Source organism: Rattus norvegicus, chromosome 17 (genome assembly GCF_021556685.1).
Source record: "Rattus norvegicus strain SHRSP/BbbUtx chromosome 17, alternate assembly SHRSP_T2T, whole genome shotgun sequence".
In the NCBI taxonomy this organism is placed as follows: domain Eukaryota; kingdom Metazoa; phylum Chordata; class Mammalia; order Rodentia; family Muridae; genus Rattus; species Rattus norvegicus.
The window spans coordinates 78,744,705-78,767,664 of record NC_141550.1 but is presented as its reverse complement, the minus strand read 5'-3'; the positions used below and the strand labels follow the sequence as shown (position 1 = coordinate 78,767,664).

Below are 22,960 nucleotides of genomic sequence, written 5' to 3'. Positions count from 1 at the left end.
ACTGTGACTCATACCCCTCCTAGCAAGTGAGGCAGGAACTCACTGCTTTCTGTTTTCTTGAATGATTTAGAAAATAAAGTGTTACTTTCCGTGATCGTGGGACATGGCTTACTGGTTTATGAAGGAGGTTATGCAGGTGTACATCTTTGTATTGAATCGCAGAGCTGTGACATGTCTCAGAGCTGGGAAGGCCTTCATGGGTTCGTGTTACTGTTTAACCACTAGGAGTATGCCTCATCTAAAAACCCAAAAGAGGAAGCTTTATAATGCGAATCTTAGTCAAGGGTCAAGTGTGTTGTAGCATTGATACCCACATAATACAAAGCAAAGCTTATGCTACACTTAGTGGAAAGAACTATGTCTAAAAGTTGCAACTTATTTACCAGATACATTGTTAAAATACTTAGGATGCCTTGAAAGGATGTGTACTCCACATAACTGAATAAGTATGAAAACATTATGTTTGTAATGAGGAAGTGACATCATTACAGAAAGTTTATAGCGGTAACTTTTGTGGTCATTTTTTATATGAATAATTTGTATGCAGTCAAAATAGATTTTGCAGGCATGATTTGTTCATTTGTCCTAGCAGGGCACTCTCTCCTTTTCTTTCTTATCTGGAAATGGGAAGGAATAAGTTCAGTACTGAGGATTCGAGTTTAGAAGCTTTTCTATGACAGTTCTCTTCTACACGCTAAGCACCGGTACGGCAGTCGCCTTCTAAATAGTTTTAATTCTTGAAGCTACTTGTTTCAGAAAGAGGGAACTTCGAATCAGATGGTGATCAGTAGTAATCTTTTATATTTAAAGGAGGATGACTAGGGGTTCTAGAGATAATAGAAAAAACTGAATTAAATTTGTTTTCATTTCCTTTTAGGAAGCCTTAAATACTGACCTTCAGAAAATGTGATTTCTCTCTCTTCTGTTTGCAGAACAGGATATGCATTCCTCTGAGAAGCCCTGGACAGCAGAGTCTGGTTTGGTGCTGGGTCGGGACAGCGCACCGAGACTTTTGCAGTCATGAGTGAGTATCCTGCCTGCTGCCTGGTCAGCAGAAGAAACCTGTTACTTTTCCTTACCGCTGCATGCGCACGTGCTTCTCTTCAGGCAGGGAGACACATTTCGCTGTGCAGTCTATGTTAGAGTTAGGTGTGATGAGGGAGTATTAGCTGACCACTTCTGTCACTTAAGGGCTTCTGTTGGCTTTCAGTTTCCTACTGGGGAAAGATTCTAAAAGTATGAGAGGGAATAGTGTAGCTGACCATAGTTAGGAGAAATCTTATAGTGTGAAATGTCATCATTGAGCAACATGGGTTATTTTATTTATGTAAAACCACAGCAGCCTCTCAGTGTTTTTAGTAGAGCAAGAAAGCAAGGCTATTCTGGACTTAGCAGGTTTGAGAAAAACTTTATCTTCTTAGTTTTAAAGGGATGCATTTGTCTTACTTTCCTCTTCTTTCTGCCCATAAGAATTGGATTTTACTGTGGTCAGTGTTTACTTTTAGAGTAGGAAGAAAGACTTGGGTTTACTCTACATGGGCTCCTAAACGGCTGTTGGAAATTCAGACTTTCTGAGTGTGGAAACTGTAGGATGGTGTGAGCATTTCCTTGTTAGAATGTTAGTCTACACTTTTTTGTATATTATTTATATTGGTTGTGTTTACCTTAATATGAATTAAGGCAGCTTTTCTTATGGTTTTTAGTGAAATGTTTGAGACCTCCTACTAAAGATAATTTCAGGAAGTTACCATTGGGTTTTAAAGTATCTACTGTGTCTTTTTGGGGGGAGCTGGGAGACTTTAAATAAAAAGATCAATTGTTAGACGCATTCCGATCCCGATTTGGAGGAAGCTGTGTGTCCTGTCTCAGTTTCATTCATACAAGGTTATTTCACAGAAACCCCAACTCTGGTGAAGATGCTCATGAGTTCATGAAAATTAGAATGAAGTTGCAAGATTGTTTAACTCCTATTTGTAGTTTTAGAGTTCTATTGGCTTCATTGTTACATGAGTTTCTCTGAGGACAGGTAACTTCTGTTTTCATTTTCTCATCCCAGTGTCTTGCTCATGCAGAAGTCAGATCTTTGTGAGGGTGAAGGTGGAGGTGGACTGGGCCCGTGAGGTGGTACTGTCAGTAACAGGTTCTAACAATTCAGTGCTTACTGCTTTGTTTGTTATAGTTGAAAGTTGGTTCTTCTTAAAATGTCCATAAGCTTTTCTCCTTATTGTACTGTTGTTTGTGTGTTTAAATGCCCTAATGTTTCTGAGCGTCTCTTGGGGAGTGCTTTGAAGTCTTATTAGATTATTCAGTACATTTTCCAGTCTGTCTGCAGTGCATTTATGAGTGTTGGTATTGCTGGTACGGTCATCATCTCTGTCTCAGCAGGAACTCTGGTGGACTTTATGTTTCCCTCTGTCCCTGCTGTCTAGCAGATATGCCATTGTCTCCGCCTGCCTTTAGAATGCACAGATCGGAATTGGGTGTGTTAGTGGATCAGAGCCCCAACCCCATGGTGACATTAGAGACATCACGGATTCAGTCTCAAGTCAGCTGGCCTTAGGTCAGCATCTTTCTCTACAGTGTAGCCTTAGCACAGTTGACAGAAGCCTTTCAGTGCTGTACAGTGAGGAAGAGCACCACGCAGCTCCAGGTTGGAGTGGAGAGCCCCATGCTGACTCTGCCTGCATTTATAGCCGCCCCAGCACAGGGCTTCAGCCACCTTCCCTGCCCTGGAGCGGAGCAGCTTCCCTGGAGTCACATGACTTCTGATCCATTCCGATGTTTAACATGCTCTGGCATGGCCATGTCGTCTCTGTGCCGTGTCTCAGTGCATTTGGTAAACTATTTGTTCTGTGTCTGTCTTCTGAGAAGAGGAACCTCAGAGATGAAGACTGTCATGGGCTTCCACTGTTAGCATGAGGCCACATTCCATGCCTCACATCTGAGGTTATTGATAGAGTAGGCCTTTGCTCTCATCCTAGCTCCGAGAGAACGCCTCAGTCATTCCTTTCCCCTGCCCTCACCAGGCAAGTCTGCTGCACCCGTTGCCTGTTCAGGTCATGTGTTCCTTGAGGGCAATCACGATTTTTGACATTTAGGTATTAAATAAATATTACAGGTATGCATGTCTTGGTCTGTGATAGATCTGTGGTGTATTACTATGTTTCCAATGAGATTTGAGGTGTTGTTCTGTGAAGACTGTAGAGGGTGTAGTGGAGAAAGGTGTGAGAAAGGGAGGTTGACTCCACACGGGTGCATGGCGTGGCTGAACGTTCTAGCACAGAGCTAGGGAGGGCCTGGCGAGAGACAGCTCAGGTCGTTCATTGTGGGGCTTATGGTATCAAAGATTCCAGTTATGGGCATGACTTAAGATTTCACTCTGGAGAAATTACTCAGAAAAGCACATGCTTCTACTGTAAATTTAAAAAGTCGGTTATTCGGACAGTGTTTGCTTTGCTAATGTGTTCTTAGAGCTTGGTTCTTTTCAAGCTTTCTTTGAATCAGACTGGGTTATATTTTCTGTTCTTGACAGTTTGATGATATTATATAGAAAAAGAAGTTGTCGCTGATCAGACCCCCATTTTTCAGGTAGCCTGAGGAGTGTTACAGTGGGTTTCTATGAGTTCTTAATCACAGAAAGTGGGAATTGAATGTATCAGGAATTCATGTTTTGAAAAAAAAATCCACATGGAAATGTAGTTGAGGTTAAAAGGTACTACAGGGAGAAGTATCAGATGTAGATAGGCTTTCCTACAGTGGAAAGTATCAGATCTAGATAGGCTTTCTAACGTAGACTTGGTGAGAATATGATTTCGGATTATTACTGATTGTTTCTTCAGCACGGATATGATATCAGAAGAAGGATTGGATACTTAGATAAGTGACTAGGTTTACTTTTCTGGTCTCCCAGCTGTTTTTGTGTCAGGAAACATACAGAGCAGAGTAATTTTTGCACAGCACATGAGAGAGATAGATGTGGGGTGGAGACAACCTTAGCACACATCATGTGTCGTCAGCGGGGCAATCCCACCTGCTCCCCGGCAGCCCCACCCCTCCGGACCTGAGGGTTTGCTCATGCTGTGTTTTTCAGTGTTTTTTTGTCATTCTTGCCGGCATGTATTTTAGGAAATCCTGAGCTGAGGACTTGGGATGATATTGTGACAGTTGTGAATGTCATTGTGGATTGTTAACTTGATTACAGCTAACAGAAAGGCTTTGATTTTAGCACTTAAATCGTTTTCTGTTTTTGTATCTGCATAGTTTGCATTTATTCAGTTTGTTGACTTCATCATGTAAAACCACAGATGAAATAAGACAGTGGGTGTCTTGGGTGGTTGATGGATATTATAGCAAGGAAAACTCCCCGAACATGCCAGCAACAGTATTTACCGATTATCTTGATGTGTATGTTTAAAACAAAAAGCACGATAAAAGCAATTAAGTTATACTTAATTTTTCTTCTCAAAGCTTCATGTTGAAACCCCATTTTCTCTCTTTTTAAATTTAATTTCTACCATATTCTTTCTTTATCAGGGAAGGTGTACTTGGAAGTTAATGCTGTTTGTAAGTTGTTGGGATGTCTGCTCTCTTCTCTGGCTGGGTCAGTCGGGGTACTTATTGTACGTTGGCATGTCTGACCTTGCCCTTTAGCCTCGGTAATGGGATGAGTTGTTGTTTTTTGGTTTTTGTTTTTAAATTGGTCACTTTTGCATAGGAAATATCTCTCATTTAAGCCAAGGAAAAGAAATGGGTTGACATTTGATGTAGGGTTTTGATGGTTTCCTAGTGGAGTGGGAACGGTCCGCTTTGATGTGTGTTCTAGTAGATAATGATATAAATCCAGTAGATCGTCGAGTTCCTCAGTGACAGCCTAGGGGTTCTGCTAGTCTCAGTCATTGGAAGGATTGGTAGTGATAGATACTTCTAAACATTGTTTAACAGTTCTGTATGGAACATTAGTCTACCTAGAAATAGGAAGACTTCATACCTTGGAAGTAGGCTGAAAGGTGAAAGAAAATCTCAGTCGAGTTGTCCTTTAAATATTGGTGTTTCTGCTTCTCAGGAAGAGCACACTGTTAGCTCCTTAGTTACCTGCCCTTAGATCCCAACCACTCAGCGTGGAATGCATTTGGGTTTTAGCTCATTTATCCTCTTGCTATAGGAAGTGAATAGCTCTTAATATGACACTGTCGTGGACTAAATAGAGCCGAATGCAGATTTATACAGTATATTCAGCTATGATTTTTTTTTATATTTTTAAATTTTAGGAGATAGCTTAATTTTTTGTTTCTACTTTTGACACTTTTACCAAACTTAAAAAAATTATAAAAATAATGTCCCAAATTCCCATAGACTTTGGACTCAGATTTATCAATTGTTGATATTCTTCCCTCCCCTCTCTTCTGCCCCTCTCTGTCCTTCTTCTCCTCCTCCTTTCTTCTCTCCTTATACTTCTATAGAAAGACATTTATGTACAATTAAAACATTTTTGGTGGAATTCTGGTTTCCTTTGATGGAAAGTCATTTAGAGTTTCAGCGTAAACAAATGGTTAAAGTAGCAATAGCCTTTCCAGCTTCTAAAATTAAGTATACTGGTTAAAATTGCAAACCATTTACACGTTATTTCTCCAAAGCTAAATTATTTACCAGTTTTTGTAAGCCTGCCATTAATAATAACATTTTAGACATATACTATATTGCAAAATATATACACAATTGATGTATAAATCAACCTCAGTAAGTTTTTTTGTAGTAACAGATTATGGACTTCTTTCAAGACAGTTAATTCTTTTATATTGTTTCTTTATTGAGATTTTTATAGTGCATAGTACATGTTTTGGTCAGACCACTCTCCCCCTTCCCTCAGCTCTGTCCTACCACTTCTGTCCCACAGAGCCCACTGTATGCTGCCTGTGTGTGCATGGGCACAGGGCCATCTGCTGGAGCATGAACCCCTCCTCTGTTCATGCTGGGAAGTTTTGGCTGGCCTGATCTTGTGCAGGTCTTGTGCATGTAATCGCAGCAGCTGTGAATTGGTGCGTGCAGTGGCCCTGTGGTGAATTCATGCGTTCAGTGGCCCTGTGGAAGACGGTTCATTCTTAAGGAGAAGCGTACATTCCATTGAGCATACAGTTTCATGGTGGCAGTCCTCCTCAGGTCCCTAGAGCTCCAGAGGCTTGGGATGGAACACTTTGCTGTTGACCAGCCTTGTTGGGTCGGGCTCATGGCTTGCTATCTTTAATTGCTGGCCCACTGCTACCTGCTTCCCCACCAGCCTTCACCTGGATTTCTTTGGAAGTTTGTGGCTTACACTGGCTCATTAGGGAGCCTTGCACCTCAGAAAGTTCTGATTAGGCGGTGAGGTTTTTACTCAGTTATGTCTTAGAGGACTCCGCCTGTACTGTGTAAGTATACCGTACTGAGCACACCTTGCTGTACTGTGTAAGGAAACACGTGTCAGGGCTTGGGGACCTGCGTGTGGCTCCACACCTACGTCTGAGCCGCTTTCAGACGTCCCATTGTTCAGGATGCAGCTGCATGTTCTCTGCTCCGTTTTATTGGTCCTCTTGGCATGAATATTTCAAATTAATACTCTATTTTATCTTTTATGATTTTATAAAAGTTTGATCTTTGTGCTTTTTTTTTGTGGAGTCTGATTCAAAATGATGTAATGTTTAGAAAAAAATCCACATCTTTTTTATTAATGTCTCTAAAACTGGATTTCTATCTGAAACTATTCTCATTTATCAAGAGACAGTGGACGCATGGCTGAGGAAGTGGTGTCTGCTGTGTTGTCTGTAGTGAGCTTTTATTTATGCACAGCTGGACAGCTGTGCTATCACTGCTTCACTTCAGACCAGGAGACACTCCTGTTAGAGGGATGCGCCATCAGTGTGCATGGGGACGACCTCATTCTGCAGGACTGTGAGGCTCACTTCCTGCCCTGCCCATCTCCTCCAGACTGATAGGAAACGGTGTTTTAACGGTGTTTTGGTGCTACTTGTTTTTCCTCTTTGGAGAGTGATGTTTCTGTGAAGGAAGCTCTGTAGCCTGTGTGTGAGCCCGAGGTTACGGCAGGCCAGAGACTTTGAACAGCTCTGCTAGCTCCTATTCCAGACTCTGCTCCCAGTTCACGCACTGAGCTACAAATTAGTGGGTTTTGTTTTTTGAGTACCTGTCTGTCTGCCTCTTGTATACGTACGTGTGCACGCTGTGTCAAGTGAAAGGTCAGAGGACAGCTTGTAGGAGTCATCGTTCTCCTTCTACCATATCGGTCCAGGGGACGGAGCACAGAGCTTCAGGCTTGGCAGTAGGTCTACCCACTGAGCCATACTGCTGGTCTAGGTCTGTTTGTGCATTTGTTTTTAAATGGAAATGTGATGTCCTTGTATTATGACTGCTGCTCAGAAATTAGGAAGTCACTCGAAAACAAAAGCCTCTACTGCAGTGGCTCTCAACCTTTGGGTCACGACCCCTTTGCTGGTTGAACATCCCTTTCTCTAGGATCACATATCAGATATCCTGCATACCAGATAGTTACATTATGATTCATAACAGTAGTAAAATGGCAGTGCAATGAAAGCAATTGTATGATTGGGGTCAGCACAGCATGAGGGACTGCTGGGCGGGTGGCAGCATTAGGAAGTTTGAGAACAGTTCTTTTACCTTTCATTGGTGACTCTGCAAGTCGCACCAGGCTACTTCCTTCTCACAGGAAGAAAGCAAGCACTTAGGTACTAAATGTTAAGAAAGCATAAAAGACGACGGTCACATACTTAACACTAAGATTTATATCAAATTACAGGACATTTGGAGTCATGATGTCTTTAACTATAGTGGTGCTTCAGATTATAGAAGATTGGAACAGGAATGGCGTGATGCTGTGTGTGAGGACCCTGAGTGGCATTCTTTGTGTTAGCTTTGTGTTGTCTCTCTGTGTGCGAGAAGTCTTACGGGCATTTCTCTGGAGGGATCCCCTATCTCAGGGCCCTGTGTCAGGAAGAGGAAGGAGCTGCGTGGTGATCTCTAGATTCCCTTCTCATCGAGCTCTTCAAAAGCAACATTTATCATTTCTTCAACCGATTGACTAGGATTCAGATTTCTTGCATAAGGAGATAATTTATTCTCCTTTACTGTCTATTACAAAGATAAGAAAAATGTAACAATCTTTCTAGAACATGAGGTGACTTTGTAAAGAGACAATATTTGGCTTTTACTTAGATTCCTTTTAGTAGAATTGGTATTTTGAATTATGTTGACTGTAATGTCAGTTGTATAAAACAGTTATAAAGATTTATCTATAAATTAAGATTACATCACTGAAGATTAGCCTTATGACTGCTGTCTCATTATCCCTTTGATTTTTTTCCTTGGATGAAAATAGAGTAAACATGCATGAAGACTCTGTTCTAAGTAAGATTTAGAGAGTTATTTTAATAGGAAGTGTCAGGTACTTAGTTACGTACAGGTACAACTAGTAAAAGTTTAATAACTCATGCAAGGTAGTGTAAGACCTAGAAAATGCATTTGGCTATTATAAAAATAAGCAATTCAAATGTATAAAGGTGATAACCTTGAGGCACATTATACTGTAACTAACACTTTCCAGAATTATCGTGATGTTTGACTTTTTAACATAACTCTTAAGGAAGAGAATTAAATTCAAGACTTTTGTTTAAGTGTACACAGGAGGCTCTCCATTATATTGTTGCTGCGTTGATCCTCAGATAGAGCTGAGACTAAGGAACATAAACTTGGCCTTTTAGAGCACAGAACTAGGAGGGAAGATGGATATTGCACTAGAAGTCTGTGATTGTTAATAGAAAGAAGGAAACACATCTGCGGGAGCAAGGGCCTGTGCTCAGGGAGGCCGGTCACTGAGCTGCAGAATTCCTGAAAACTGGAAGAGAGCAGTGTGAAGAACTGATACTGAGAGACAGTGTAAGGCTTGGAAATAGGACATCCTATTCTGTAGAAGGAGGTGCTTTAGAAGAGATGGTTTGCAAATTTCCTGTAAGGAGAAGCCCCACTGTGTCTCATCTTTTTGTTCATTAGAGAGAGCCTTCCTACATAGCTGGGCAGTCTGGAACTTACTGTGGAGTCCAGCCTAACCTCTAAGCTGTTGAGGTCTTCCTGCCGCTGCCTGCCGCCTCCTGGGATTAGTGTGGACCGCCATGCTCTCAGTCCACTCACACTAATTACTTTAGTTTTATATTTAAGATATATTTTATAATTTGCATGTGTGCACATGTGTGCGTGTGTGTGTGTGTGCACGCGTGCGTGCGTGCACGCGTGTGCACACGCGCATGGCTCCCCATGGAAGTCAGAAGAGGGTGCCATCCTCTGGAACTCCTGTGGAATTGGAGTTAGAGGCAGTATGACCTGCCCAGGATAGATAGGTATTGGAAACTGAGCTCTGGTTCTCTGGAAGAGCAGCGTCTTAATCAGTGTTCTGTTGCTGCGAACGAAGAGACACCATGACCCCAGCAACTCTTGTAAAGGAAAACATTTAACTGGGGCAGGCTTACATTTTCAGAGGTTTAGTCCATTGGTATTATAGCAGGGCCATGGCATCTCACCGGCAGACATGGTCCCAAGGGAACACACCGTTCTACGTCGGGGTCTATCATAAGAGAGAAATCCTGAGTTTGGAATGGGCTTTTTGAAATCCCAAAGTCCATCTCCAGTGACACACTTCCTCCAACAAGGCCACACCCCCTAATCCTTTCAAACAGTGCCACTCCCTGGTGACTAAGTAGTCAAACCTTTGAGCTTATGGAGGCGGCCATTCTCAGTCAGGACACCACAAGCAGCAAGCGTTCTTACCTCTGAACCACATCTCTAGTCCCCATTCTTCTTTTAAAAAAAAACTCATCAAAAGTAATACATTCTATCTTCTTCAACTTAATTCAGCATCATTTAAAAGACTATGACAATAGTGCTAAAATAAATTTTGAGACTCGGGGGAAATGTCACCTGAGAGTTTTCAGCATGCTGTCTTTTGCCTTCTGAAAAAAATCTTTTCCCTCTGAAGTGATTATTGAAAAATCGTGACTTTTAAACCTTGGATGTGACCTTTTGCACTTTTAAGATTGATTGTGGAACATGCTCTGTGTGTTTGTAGACATGTTATTTTATGGACGTGGCCATTTTGTGTGGTCAGAGGAGAGGTAATGTGTACTATATAGAAAAGGGGGAGTTGGTTGACAGAGGTTTCTGGAAGGAAGGAAGCCTGGAGGACATAGAAGAGGCTCTACGTAATGTGGTACCTGAACAGGACACCAAGGGTTATCTCTGTTCTCTGTTTTAATAATGTGCTAGGGAAACTGTAGATATCATATTAGGGCATGACAGAGATATCTGTGTTACCGTCTATATACATGCACCTTCATGGTGTTTATGGAAGCAGTGTGCTTTATACATGTGTGCATGCGAACTTTTGGTCTAAACTAGGATATTGTTTATTCTAAGGCTGTAAACACAAACCTAAATGCTTTTTGAAAGAAATACGTTTTTGTGGTAATCAACTACAAGAAAAAAAAACCCCCGCAAAACAATTACAACAACAACAACAACAGTGAGCCAGTGAGGATTGGCTGATGCCCTTGATTGACTCTTCAGTGGGCTCACTGTCGGCCAGTGTGAATTAAAACACTGCTGGAACATGCAGTGTTATAGATTTTAGGTGCAGAAAAAGATGTAGCCCATAAGTTTTATTTTTTATAATTACCATGTTGAATTTCATATGCCAAGTTTCTGGAGATTGATTTTTGAAATTCTAGGGCAGAGTGACATGTTTTTCCTCTATCATTCAGTGGAATGATAAAGAAGCAAAGCCTGCAAACTAATTTGCTGGCCCAGAATAAGTTATTACTTAGAGATGGGTTTATGATTTGATTTTCAGTAGTCTTTCCCCATTTGTGGTCCATTTGTCTTCTTGAGTATTTACAGATTGTTTTTGTCACAAGAAATGTGGCCTCACATTCTTTTCCTTGGGAGAAAAGTGACATTAGCTTAATTCTAAAGTGCTTTTCCAGGAAAGTAAAAATACCATCTTGAAAATGGGATAAAGAAACAACTATTTGAGCAGTTGCCAAGAGTAGAAGATGCTGGGTTGTTATTCCTGAGACGTAGAGAGTTTATATGTGGAGCTCAGTGCCAGCCCTGCTCTGTGAGTGTGGCATAAAGGTGATGTGCTGATGACGTGTGGACAGGGCGTGTGGGACACTAGCGATGAGTTCCTGGACCAGTCAGGAAGTTGATAAATAATGTATATTTCCATATGGCAGACATGAGACGGTATTTGATTTTGATTCTTTTTTTATTCTTATTTTTCTGCACTGGAACTTGGTGTTATTTTTACAATAAGAAGAATCTCTGAAAGGCAGATATTGACAAAAAGAAGAGTAGAAGGACCTCTGATGCTAGTTTATAAGTCCGTAAGGCTCTGTGCCGTTGGTTTGAATTATGGACAGCATTGTCTGCTGTGCATGCGGGATTATGGTTTCTCTTTAGTACTCCACTGATTTCTTGGACTTCTTCAGATTTAGGTCAGACAAGATGCCCCGGTGAAAACTTATGATTTTATTTTACCAAAAGAATGAGAGGAGTAATTTATGAGAGACCAGATCCAGTGTTTTGTTTTGTTTTTCTTTTGATGAGTGAGAAGCGTTAGGGAAAGATTTCTTTCCTTTGTCCAGCTGTTTCCTTCTATCACTCACTATTAATATCAGTCTGATATTGACCCCTTCATCTGAAATGTTTTTGCCCAATAGTTTGATCTGAACAAAGTAGGTGGATGGTGTCAAGCTGTGTGGCTGGGCAGAGGAGAGAGTGCTTTTGTCTCCTGTCATCGCACCTCTCTCTTCCTGCTGTCTCCTTCCTGGGATTTGGATATGGTGAGAAGAAGGAAGTCAACACTTTGAGGATTACCAGAAAGTTGTTGGTTTGGGGATGATAATACAAGTACTAATGTAGGAAGCAGAGTCAAATTTCTGGGTAACAGGTAAGAGCTGCTCTGTTGCAGAGACCAGCAGCTCACAGCTTCTGCAGGTGGTCAGGGCAAGGCAACTGTGTTTTTCTGTCTTCTAAGCACCACTGGATTTTTTTAGCATACAGAGACAATTATCATAGCTGCGGCTACCAGCTGTTTCCTCCCCTGGCCCTATCATGTCTCCTCCCAGGTGTACTTCCCTTATGTGCATGTGTGTGAGGTCATACACAGAAACATGACTATTGGCCATGTCTTCAAAAGGGAATGCTCTCCCTAGGCTCCCAGCAGCTCTTAGCAGCCATTAGCTTTTCAGTAAGCTTGAAGCCTAGAGACCATCTACCCATCTGTACTAGGGTTTTGGTAGGCTTGACCTTGTATAGGGCTTGTGCAGATGAGTCATAGCTGCTGTGAGCTTTTGAGTGAGGTAGCCATGGCAGGCCCAGACACAGCGCTCTGCCGTACTCCTCCCTGCCCTCCCTCTTAGACTCTTTCTGCTTCCCTTCCTGTGAGGGCCCTGGGCCATGGTTGGGAGTGTAACACATGCCCCGTTTAGGACTGATTCTCCTTCAGCACGTTACCAGCTATGTCTCTCCCCGGCAGCTGCCAGTTGCAGAAAGAAACTTCTCTGGCCAAAGTTCAATGGAGCCTACGTCCAGGGATATAAACAGGTATCTAGGAGGCAATTTGACAGCTTGACCACTTAGCAAAATAACAACAGTGACTTTATCCAGGGCTCTGTGGCCTCTCAGCTGTGAGCTTTCGACCAGGGTTACAGTATCAGGCATGAAGCTGATTGTTGTGGATCAGGCCTCAAGTCATACACACACACACACACACACACACACACACACACACACACATACATACATACATACACACATACATACATACATACACACACACATACATACATACATACACACATACATACATACATACACACACACACACACACACACACACACACACACATATACATACATAAACAGATAAACCAGTCAATCAATCAAGCAGTTGCAGCAGTGGGCACATCTTGCCTGGGAGGTGAGGGTTGAGCATGTAGAGCCTAGTGCTGGGTAAGGCCCCTTGCATGCATAGTTCTTACCCATGCATGCATAGTTCTTACCCATGCATGCATAGTTCTTACCCATGCATGCATAGTTCTTAATAAGATGATGAACTTTTTAAATACAAGGGTGTTTCCCTGCTTTAAAAGTAATAACAGTAGATTACATTTACTGAACAGTATAGCACAAAGAAGAATGTAAGCATTTCTCTGTGATGCTGTTATTTACAGCAGTGGGTCCCAACCTTTGTAGAGCTGTGACCCTCTACAGTTCCTCATTGTCTTAGTGTGGGTTTTAGTGCTGTGAAGAGACACTGTGACCATGGCAAAGCTTATAAAGGAAAGAATTTAGATGGGGCTGACTTACTATCCATTATCATCACGGTGGGAAACACGGTGGCATGCAGTCAGACCTGGTGCTTGAGAGGTAACTGAGAAGTCTACATCGGAATCTGCAAGCAGCAGGAAGAGACAGCCACTAGGTCTGTCTTAAGCTTCTCCCACTTCCTCCAACAAAATCGTACTTACTCAAGGCCACATCTCTGAATCGTGCTTCTACCTATGAGCCTATGGGGGCCATTTTCCTTCAACCATTACATTCATGGTGTGGTGACTCCCAACCATAAAATTATTTTTGTTGTTACTTCAGAACCCATTTTGCTATGTTATAAGTCATAGTGTAAAAATCTGGGTTTTCTGGTGGTCTTGGGTGACTCCCGTGAAAGAGTTCTTTGACCCTCAAAGGGTTGAGACCAACAGATTGACAAACACTCATTTAGAGGAAAAATTACTGGTATCATTTTTGATATTTTTCTTTTTGTGCCCACTCCGTGTGTGTGTGTGTGTATATGAGTGTGTGTGTGTGTGTGTATGTGTGAGTGTGTATGTGTGAGTGAGTATGTGTGTATGTGTGTCTATGTGTGTGAGTGTGTGTATGTGTGTGTATGTCTGTGAGTGTGTGTGTATATGTGTGTGTATGTGTGAGTGTGCATGTGTGAGTGTGTTTATGTGTGTGGGTGTGTGTTGGAATTCTTATATATCGTACCTTTTATGCTTATTTATCCTTGTATAGTTAGCATTTCCCATGACATTTTTCTAGACCAGAGATCATTTGAAGGAGAGCTTTTCAAATACTCTTGGTAGTGTGTTGTGGTGACAATTTTCATTTCAAATCAAAACTAAGCCAGTGGGGTGGGATAATGCAGCTGATATTTATGAAAAAATGATTTCTGTATTCTTTTCATCATGTTTTCTAAACATCATTTTTATTGAGAGGAATATATATATATGTATATATATGTATATATATATATATATATCTTCATTGCTGTGGAAGGAAGAATATTGGAAGTGAGCAAACTTTTCAGATTGGGCATGCTAATTGGGTAAAGTATCTGCTTAATAATTTCTTGGCCTTGGGTTTGATCTCTGAGAGGGAGAAAGGGAAAGTTGGTTACTGTTCACCTTCTTTCCAGAAGAGGTGTGAGGTATTCAGTGCCTAGTACCTGTTCAGTATTGCCCCAGGAAAGAAGGTGTTGGGTAGAGGGAGTGGAGTTGGTTTGTTTGTTTCTATCCAGGCTTCGAAGGGTTTTACTTAAAAGGCCACATTTGGTTTAAGGTGCTTTGACCTTTCTGAATGTATCAGCCTTCAATTCATGCCCACTTCCTACTGACCTTCTAGCTGGGGACCCGACCTAGGGCCTTGTGCTCGGAAGTCTATCGAGATCTGTCTGCAACCCCAGGACTTTAATGCACCAATGCAAGTGCGTGCACTAAAGCTAGCAAGCAGTCTGGGTGCTTGCCTTGTGCTTTCCTTTCTTTACAACCTTTCCTGCTGTCATAGGTTTGCAGTGCTGTTTTCTCAGAGCTGAGACCAGATGGTGGCGGTGTCATGAGTGGATGTATACGCACATGCTGAGGTTCTCACAGAAGAGCTGAGAGCTTTGCTCTGGATCCCAAAGCTGTAGTTTTACAGAGGAGCCATGGGGGCAGAGGAAGCCAGATTTTATTTACTTATTTAACCTTGTGGATTCATTGTGCACCTCAGTTGAAGAATGGGAAAACAAGTAAGTCGTCAACTGTCTATCTGAAGGCAAAGGAATGGCCTCTGATTCCTGCCGCCATGATCCATTATTTATGTTAAAATATCAACGTAGTGCATAGGAAGGAGAGATAAACATGAAAGCTGGTGATGTAGCACGAGGGAATGGATAACTGGCGTGGCACCACTTTGATGAGTTTAACATTTAGCAGAGTTAACCCGGTGCCTCCCTCCCTTCTCCTTAGTTGCTGTAGGCTCACTGGGGAAGGGCTGTGTGGTAAAGGGAATGTGAAGCACGGGTGTTAAATATTCATTGAGCATTGCTGCAGTTTTGCTGTGGAAGCCATTCCATGGCAGAAGCAAAGGTTTTGCTTGTTTTGGATTCTCCGGTCCATGTCTCTGTGGTTGAGACCAATGAACTTGTAGACTCCTCAGGGGAATTTTCGTGTGTACGTGAACTTAGACTTGTATTCGTATACTGAGAATTCAGAGGTGTTAGGAGGAGGGGAGGGGAAGGGAAGAAGAGGGAAAGGAGGGAGGGGAGAGGAATTATAGGATATTTTTGAGGCTCTGTATCTTTTATGTAAATCTGGGAAGTTGGAGTTAGTAAGATAGATTTTTATTTTTATCTACATTTTCTGATTCAAATATAAGGTTTTTGAGAAATTGGAAGAAAGTATTAAAGCTTTGATGGTACAAGGTATTTTAGTTTTACTTAAAAATTTGCACATAGCATCTGTGATACGGTTTGAGAATTCATAACAGACTTGGTTTATCTTGTCGTGGCTTTTGCAAGAGAGTGTTTTTGCTGTGCTTAGTGGTTTGCAGATTACTCAGTTTGGTGTGTGAGTGGTGTGTGCTTTGCACGGTAATACAGTTTGGACCTTGAGGATGGCGTTCCCACGTATGCTGAAATGCTCAGGGAGATAGAGAGCGGGTGGCTCTTGCGTTGTTTTCTGATACGGAGTGTCACCGTAGCTCGGCAGAGCAGTCTTTGCTCTGAAGTTGAACTGTGCTCACGCTCCAGCGTTCAGACAGCAGAAATGCGTTAAGCTCCTGGTGATGAAACCTGTTGGATCTCTAGTGGAAGCAGCTGGAGCCTTTGGCTTGTTACCCAGCAATGATTCAAGTCTTGCAGCTTGTAAAGGAGCTGGTGACACCGTCCAGGCAGAAGGCAGCCACGGCGAAGGAAGGTAGGGCAGAGTGAACAGCCAGAGCATCTAAGGCACCTAGAGACTTTGACATGGATCGATCTGACGAAAAGCAGTAAACATTCTGATTGCATGTGTGCGTATGCCTTCCTGCGTTATTACAGTGTCTGAAAAGGACCGGGTAGTATTGCATGATTGTTAGCACACTCGGTATCCTGTTCTAAGCACAGAAGGAGAGCATGTTATAGCATGAGAAGTTATCTCACTCCGCTGTGACAGTGTTCTCACTGCAGGGATCCTCTTCTTGCGTTGGGGATTTTGATGGTAGACAAATCATTACTGTAATCCTTAATCTTAAATATAATCACAGCAGCATTAGGAGGGGAAGCTGGAAGTCTGCTTGTAGCAGGGCAGGGGTAGGTGCTTCTTACCTCTGTGATAGCTGATAAAGTAATAGAAATGAATTAAGGGCTTGACCAGTCACAGTGAGTCTGTCTTTCTCAGCGAGCAGTCGGCTTTTCTGTTTAAGATTGTGTGCTTCTCTGTAAATGAGTCATGGGCTTAGGACATATACCCGAGACGTATTGGAGTGTAGTAAACTACTTTAGGTTGCAAGCCTGACTCCCCTGTGTTAAAATGAACAAATCACCTATGCTTAGAAGAAGGAAGCGCCTGTTTTTGCTTTATGAATGTTTGAAGTCCTAAACCCCTAAAGTGATGATGAGGGATGGGTGTTGAGTGTCTGCAGGCCATCAGGTGATCTGTGGGTAACATATGTATGTGCTAGTCGACTCACATGAGTCTGTGTTCTGTCTTAGAACATTCTATTTTTATAGACTTGGCTAATGAAAGTATACCCAGATGATGCTGAATGCAGACTTTAAAAATATTTTAACATGGCATATTTCGCATTTGAAAATAAAGATTATGAGATTCCAAATACCCCAAGTAAACGGATTTGAAACAGTGCTGTAAAGTGATACTGTAATATGCAGTTCTATCACCTACAAGACAGTAGAACTTAAAAAGCGTAACCCATGGAAACTGCCTTATTATGTTACCACAGAATATGGTATTTACATGACCCAACAGAGTTGTATCTCAGAAAGCAGAGGAGCCGTCCTTGTTTCCTTTGGAATTATTTACTTCCTGTCTCCTGCTTTCTTTCTCTTTTCTTTCTGAAGTAGACCACATTCCTCTCTAAATGGTAGGATTTTAATAATGCAGCACTGAAAGTTTCTTACTACGTTTACTATTTCAGGAGAATATAACTAATGTACTTTCAATCTGTTTGAAAATGTCAGATTCATAATTTGACCTTTACAGTCAGAACTTTTGGGTGGAATGTTTCTCCCAGTTTTTATGTTTTTAATTACGGTTACTTGGGCTATATTAGGGCAAAGGATAATACTGGTTGTCCTAGTTGGTCCTCTCCTTCCTCCTTTTCTTCCTCTTCCTCCTCGTCTCCTTTGTTCCTTTTTACACTTTAAGAGATTTATTATTATTATTTTGTGTATGTAGGTGTTTTGCTTGCGTGCGTTTTTTGTGTACCACAAGTGTACCTGGTGCTGGAGGAGATGGTGAGCCTGCAGGTGGGCGCTGGGAATCAAACCCCACTTTGCAAGAACATGTGTTTAACCTCGGAGCCAATTCTCTACCCCTAACACTATTTTTCTTGTCTTTGAAAGTATGTCTGTGTTTCTCCTAAGTACCAGGAAGTGCATGTGAATACAGGAAGAACATTGGCAAAAGATACGCCATATCACGGTGACACTCTGCCTTTCGTTTTCAGATAGGATTGGGTTCAGGTAGAGTTTTCTCTACCTGGGAAAGAAAGTTTATAAAGAAATTTTCTTCTGAGAAGCTTTTTTAGACCTTTTCTAATTATGTTAATTGCATCATTAATATTTATTACTTTTATTCCTTGGCAAAACACTGTATTTTCTCATTTTAAAGGAAATGGTTGTTTTAAAAGACTTATTTTGATTATTTTTAAAGTCTGTGTAGGCGTGTATCTGTGTGGGTGTGCACATGAGTAAGTGCAGATGCTCATGGAGGTAAGAGGAGCATCAGATCACCTACAACTGGAATTCCAGGCAGCTGTGAGTTACCAGACATGGGTGCAGGGATCTGAACTTGGGTCCTCTGTAAGCGTAGAAGGCAACTCTTAGCAAGTAGGCAGCTTTCCTCTTAATGCATTCCTCTTAAGAAAGCCGTGTCATGTATGTAGATCAGCGCTTCTCACCCTTCCTAATTCTGTGACCCTTTAATACAGTTAGTTCCTCATGCTGTGGTGACCCCAGCGATTGATGTTGCTGCTCAATAACTGTAATTTTGCTACTGTTATGAGTTGTAATATAAATGTCTGATATACAGACTCTCTGATACGTAGCCCCTGAGAAAGGGCCATTTCGCCCCCCAAAGGAATCTTGACCCAAGGTTGAGGTCCACTCAACTCTGGTAATAAAGAGTTTAAAATACACTATACTACACACACACACACACACACACACACACACACACACACACACAAATACACACACACATGCACACCACATACACATACATATACCTACACACACACACACATGCACACCACATACACATACATATACCTACACACACACACACATGCACACCACATACACATACATATACCTACACACATACACATGCACACACACCACACATGCATGCCATATACACATACACACACACATACACAAACATACACACACTCACACACACACACTATAAAAATAAATATTTCAAAAAGTTTAAAATGATACTTCTTTTACTGTAATGTGAATATGGGAGGTATAGAGCAAATGTAGTATTTTTAAATACTGCACTCACATTAACATTAGTAAGTGGGATAGAAAAGGGAGTTTGTTATCATCCAACTGTTTCTGACTCGCCAGCTCCTGAATTATGACACAGACATACTTATTTATTATAGGTAAGGCCTTAGGTTGTGCTACTTCCCAACTAGCTCCTCATGTAACTTAATGTACCTCTCTATTTAACCTAAGTGTGCCACACGGCTTGTTAGTTACCTCTCCTTCAGAGCGGCTCCCAGCGTTTCCACCTCTGCCCCTAAGTCCCACCTGTCCCCTCCCACCTTGCTATAGGCCATTTAGCTCTTCATTAAACCAACCAGAAGGCGATGGAAAAGATGTTTACAGAACACTGGGACTGGTGATGCTTCGTAAAAATAGCAGCGCCAGTGTCTGACCTGTTCTCAAATCTCTGCTGGACAGAAATCAGCATTTGAGTAATACAAAGGCGACCTTTACGCAGTGCACAGGAAATTAATCCCAACAGTTTTCAGAGACGTTGTACTAGAATATCAAAGTCGAGGATAAAATACTTATAATAAATGGTTTGTGAAGTTTCCACAGCCAGTTTTCTTTGGTACAGGATTGTAAACATACCTGTAGGATGCTAGGGAGTGGCTTAGAGTATCTTGGGCAGTTCAGTGACTAGGGAGCTACAGTTCTTAGGACAGTCTTGACTGAGAAGTCTTTCAAGGCCGAGTAATTTAGTGGGCTGTGTGTTCTGATACACAGCCTTCAGGGACAGGGAGAACAGTCTAGCCTTGTGAAACAGGGGAGGGGAAGGGGTAAGTAATACTTGAGTATGTTCAACAGCAAATAAACCACCACAGTTTCTCTGAATGCTTACCTTAGCCTGCATCTGCTTCTAGGCCTGCCCCAGCAAAGCTAAGTGTATCTGTTGTTGAGTACACAGTCAAAACGGCATGCTGTTCAGTTGTACATTGAGGATGAGTTCTGGGGCCGTGGGTGTCCAGGGGTTGCTTCCTCATTAAAACCTCATGTTTATATGGCTTAACATCTTTGAGAATAGTACATCTTTCTCTAGCTTGTCAACAGAGATAATTCCGACTCTTCATTTCTTTCCAAAGAACATGTTTGCAAAATCTTAACATAAAAAATTTATAAACATTTTTAAGGAAGCAGGGCAGTGGGTAACGTTCTTTCTTGACCTCTGCTTCTCTTCCTGCCTTGAGTCCCTGCCTTGAGTCCCTGCCTTGGTTCCTGCCTTGAGTTCGGGCCTTCGCTTCTCCTAATGAGCTAATAAACCCTTTCCTTCCCCACTTGCATTTGGCTAGTGTTTATCATAGCAGCAGAAAGCCAATTTAGGACACAGGCTAAATATATTTATCTTTGCAAACATCAGTTCTTTTGATGAAAACTTTTGTTGATGCAGAAAACCCACAGCTTTCACCTTAAAGGGAATAAGAGTTTATTCTTAAGCCATTTTGAATAATCATGGGGGAATACAGATTTAACCCACATTCCATGTCCCATGAAGTTTTACAGCTTTACAGAACACAGAAATTGATCAATCAAGGCAAGTTTAAGATATTTGGTAGGCATATCAAAGAGGTAGGAGTTTTTCTGTAAGTCTCGAATGCTATCTGATGACATTCTTGGCTCTTCTAAGCCAGTTTCTGCTGGTGTCTGGGAGGGTTTGCCTTGGAGAGTGTGGGTCTGCTTTGTCATAGCCTTCGACCTGCAGTGCGAGCTGCTGTCCCGTTGCAGCAGCCACGATGTGGAGCTGGGGATGGAAGCAGTGCAGGGGGGGACAGAGAGGCCTGGGCCTCTGCGCCCCGAGGCACGAAGGCCCCTGGGTCCGCCCTGCGGTCATCATCAGAGTTCTAAGTGGTGCCCAATGTGGTAAAGATATAAATGCAGAAAGCCTCTTAGTTATACAGCTCTGTTTTAACAAGGAGAAACACAAGTAGGATCGTCGTGCGAGGCGGTGGGAATATTGGTGTTCTGTGATCTCGTTTTGCCATCATGTGACTTCACGCAAATCTTGACTGTCTGTTTTCCAAGATCTCACACAGCTCTGAGCTCCCATACAGAGCTTACCCCCTACTCCACTTTGTTTCTGAAAACAGGTTTTGTCTCCGCTGTACCCTGTAGGCAGCGCTAGCAGCTCCTGCTGCTCATTTGACTCTGTCATACGCACACTTGTGTATACAGTGAATACATAGTTCTTTGTAGTCTCAGAAAGTTAGGTACATGGTGTAAATATGAATCAGTTTGGGGAATGTTAACGGTTTACTGCTGAGTGATGCACAGTTAGGTATGTGAGTGATTACAAAGCAGAACGTTCTGTGTTTACGAGCGCAAACTCTGAACGGACAGATGGGGTATTGGTCCTGGATTTGTGCGCATCGGGTTCTGAACAGTGGGGGTGACGCTGGGGACTCCAAGAGTGCAGTGAGCACCGAGTGGGGTCAGGGTGACGCCCTGTGAGGATGGTGTCTGACCTGAGTGGGGTCAGGGTGACCCCTGTGAGGATGGCGTCTGACCTGAGTGGGGTCAGGGTGACCCCTGTGAGGATGGCGTCTGACCTGAGTGGGGTCAGGGTGACCCCTGTGAGGACGGCGTCTGACCTGAGTGGGGTCAGGGTGACCCCTGTGAGGACGGCGTCTGACCTGAGTGGGGTCAGGGTGACCCCTGTGAGGACAGCGTCTGACCTGAGTGGGGTCAGGGTGACCCCTGTGAGGACGGCGTCTGACCTGAGTGGGGTCAGGGTGACCCCCTGTGAGGACGGCGTCTGACCTGAGTGGGGTCAGGGTGACCCCTGTGAGGACGGCGTCTGACTTGAGTGGGGTCAGGGTGACCCCTGTGAGGATGGCGTCTGACCTGAGTGGGGTCAGGGTGACCCTCTGTGAGGATGGCGTCTGACCTGAGTGGGGTCAGGGTGACCCCCTGTGAGGACGGCGTCTGACCTGAGTGGGGTCAGGGTGACCCCTGTGAGGATGACGTCTGACCTGAGTGGGGTCAGGGTGACGCCCTGTGAGGATGGCGTCTGACCTGAGTGGGGTCAGGGCAATGCCCTGTAAGGATGGCGTCTGACCTGCTGTCAGTGCTTCGTTGAGCTTGGTACTCTTGCTCACTGTTGTGTGTGTTGTGCCAATCTCTAGCTGGCTGGTTGGCCTCTGGGTCTTCGGTTAGATACATTTCTGTGCCAGCCTCTGTGGTGATTTGAATAAGAATGGCCCCCCGTGGACTCATATTTGAATGGTTATGGAGTGCCATTAGGAAGTGCAGCCTTGTTGGAGTAGGTCTGATGAGGAAATGTGTCACTGGGGGTGTACTTTGGGTTTTCAAATGCCCAAGCTGGGCTCAGTGTCTCTCTCTTTACCACTGCCTGCTGATCAGGGTGTAGAACTCCAGCTACCTCTCCAGGGCTGCCTGCCTGCGTGCCTCCATGCTTCCTGCCATGATGCTAATGGACTGAACTCTGAACCTGTAGGGCAGCCCCAATGAAGTGTTTTCCTTTGTAAGAGTTGCTGTGCTCATGGTGTCTCTTCACAGCAATGGAGACCCTAACTAAGATAGTGCCCATTTACTTGTAGTTTGAAAACTCAAGGCAAAGTGATTTGTTTTTAAACTTAGAAATAGAACATTTGAAATCAGAATTGTTGATTGATAAAAAGTTTTATCAAGGCTGTATTCAGGAAATATATTACTTCAGATCTTATGATCTTTTCTTTTCCTCAGAAAACTGTTACCTCAGAGTAAATGAGCTGTTTATTAGCTCATTGGTTCCAGTACCATTGTATAGACCATGGTAGAGAACTTTTAAAGGAGGACAGCATTTGAAATGAGGCAGTAAATATTCAGTCAGTCATAGCTTTTGAAGGTTGCCTCTGTGTTGATCACGTGCTT

At 42.8% G+C, this 22,960-nt stretch overlaps 1 protein-coding gene across 3 annotated transcripts in view; it reads left to right on the top strand.

Annotated features, from left to right (window-relative positions):
- Positions 1 to 22,960, top strand: part of Usp6nl (USP6 N-terminal like) — a 130,351-nt gene that overhangs the window by 12,986 nt on the left and 94,405 nt on the right. For all 3 annotated transcript variants that reach the window (XM_087590240.1, XM_087590242.1, NM_001106120.1), the window contains 1 exon segment: positions 933 to 1,024. In XM_087590240.1, coding sequence (XP_087446366.1) covers positions 1,021 to 1,024 — 4 coding nt within the window. In that variant the 5' untranslated portion in view covers positions 933 to 1,020.